The sequence below is a fragment of the Miscanthus floridulus genome, unplaced genomic scaffold (genome assembly GCF_019320115.1).
Source record: "Miscanthus floridulus cultivar M001 unplaced genomic scaffold, ASM1932011v1 os_1252_1_2, whole genome shotgun sequence".
In the NCBI taxonomy this organism is placed as follows: Eukaryota; Viridiplantae; Streptophyta; class Magnoliopsida; order Poales; family Poaceae; genus Miscanthus; species Miscanthus floridulus.
In genome coordinates this window covers 1-1,769 of record NW_027097615.1, presented here as the reverse complement: position 1 = coordinate 1,769, position 1,769 = coordinate 1, and the positions used below count along the sequence as shown (strand labels likewise).

Sequence of the window (1,769 nt, the reverse complement as noted above, 5' to 3'; positions counted from 1 at the left end):
AGAGGGGAGGGGAGGCGAGCGGGCCGACGGGAGAGAAAGGCAGAGGCAGGCCAGCTGGGCCGTGAACGAGGCCAACGGGCCGAACCGGAGGGAAGGGAGGGAGTAGGAAAAGAATTCCCTTTTCTTTTTCTAAAGCGATTTTCCAAATCCACTCTCAAAAGATTTTAAATTCCTATTCACTTTTGGTCAAAACCAATCTTCACAAAAAATAAAAGTGTACCAGCATGAATGCTTTAACATGTATCTAGCCTTATAGTTGATTTTAATTCCATAAAAATTGTTATTTCCCTAGTTTGAATGCTCACAAAATGCACAATTAAATCAATTTCACATATTTTAAAATGATTCAAATTTTCAGGTGTTACACTGCAAGGGCCGAACAGATATTTGGAGAGGGAGAGTAAGAGCAAGTATAACAAGGGGCTATAAGTAGGCTGTATGTTGAGATGAAAGAGATGAGAGGGGAGAGAAGAGAAGAGAAGCGAGTTGGAAGCTTACAACGAGCTTATGCACAAGAACTGAGAAATTTTGTGAGACAGAGTGGGTTGATAGATTGACCGTAAGTTTTCATATAATCAGCAACCGGCTGTATTATTACCCTTGCTCTAGTAAGAAGCCATTTAAGCTTGCTTTGTTCCAAAGCTTTTTTTGCGAACGTGCAACTTTGGCTTTGTTCCAAAACTATTATGGCCACAAGACCTATCACTCCAATTACAAAGTCGTTCTTCGTGATTCTCTGCTTTACAGCTGCCCCTTCCTCATTTACAGGCTGAACAACTTATAAAATCCGGAAAGCAAAGGCTTTTTGCGTCCTCGCGAAAATAGTTTTACCACTATTAACTGTTGAATCAAGAAGAGATATGAACCTGACTCCCATTTCACTCGTTTGTCTGAGCTGGTAACTGTGACTTCCACTGCTGCATAGCGGCGCGCAAGGAATGGTTCGGGATTATGGACGAATTCGGCAGCTTCCTCCTCGTAACAGGCGATGTCTTATGCCTCTTGAGCCAAGCCCTGATCGCGTAATGCTCGTAGGTGTGGCCATCGGCGGCGACGTGAGGATCCTCCATCAGCTCCTGCACCCAAATTCCATTTTGGTAAGCACAAGCTAAAGAGAGCTGAAACCAATTCAAATGCTGCACATGAGTTACCTGTGTTATAGGACAAATGAAGTGACTTGGCACACTCAGTTTTGGCTTTCTCAAATTGACAGCAGAAGTAATCCTGTGCAGGATCTCATCGAGCTTCGGCAGCACCTCTGACTCAAGATCAGGCCTATCCCTGCACTTCAACGCCGTGCATCTCAATCCGAGCCTCGCAAACATCTCTGCCTCGTCAAGCGGCCAATCAGTCTGAGACCTGTCGAGAATGTCAGAGAGCCTGCCGTTTCTCACAGCGTTTTCTGCGCTCACAATGAGCCCATTTGGGCGTCTGCCGGTCAGGAGTTGCAGGATGACAACTCCCAGCGCGAACACATCAGATTTGGGACGAACGGTCCCGGTCTGCTGGTACTCAGGGTCCATGTAGTACAGTGTGCCGGCGACGATCGTCTCCTTGTACTCGGTTTGCCAGTCGGGCACAAGATCAGAGATGAGCTTTGCAAAACCAACGTCGCCGATCTTGCCCACGTAGTTCCTGTCGAGTAAGATGTTGGCCGGTTTCAGGTCACGGTGGACAATAGGCTCTGGGTTTCTTGCGTGCAAGAATGCAAGCCCGCAGGACACGTCAAAGATGACCTGGAACCGGAGGAACCAGTGCAGTGGTTGGCA

The 1,769-nt window shown here is 47.1% G+C and overlaps 1 protein-coding gene across 1 annotated transcript; it reads right to left on the bottom strand.

Annotated features, from left to right (window-relative positions):
- Positions 1 to 688: 688 nt before the first annotated feature.
- On the bottom strand, positions 689 to 1,766 carry LOC136533843 (U-box domain-containing protein 34-like; the record flags this gene model as incomplete). The annotated part of the gene is made up of 2 exons (XM_066526357.1): positions 689 to 1,076; positions 1,152 to 1,766. Coding segments are annotated over 2 exons (813 nt in total), but the record flags the coding sequence as incomplete, so codon positions are not given.
- Positions 1,767 to 1,769: the final 3 nt, after the last annotated feature.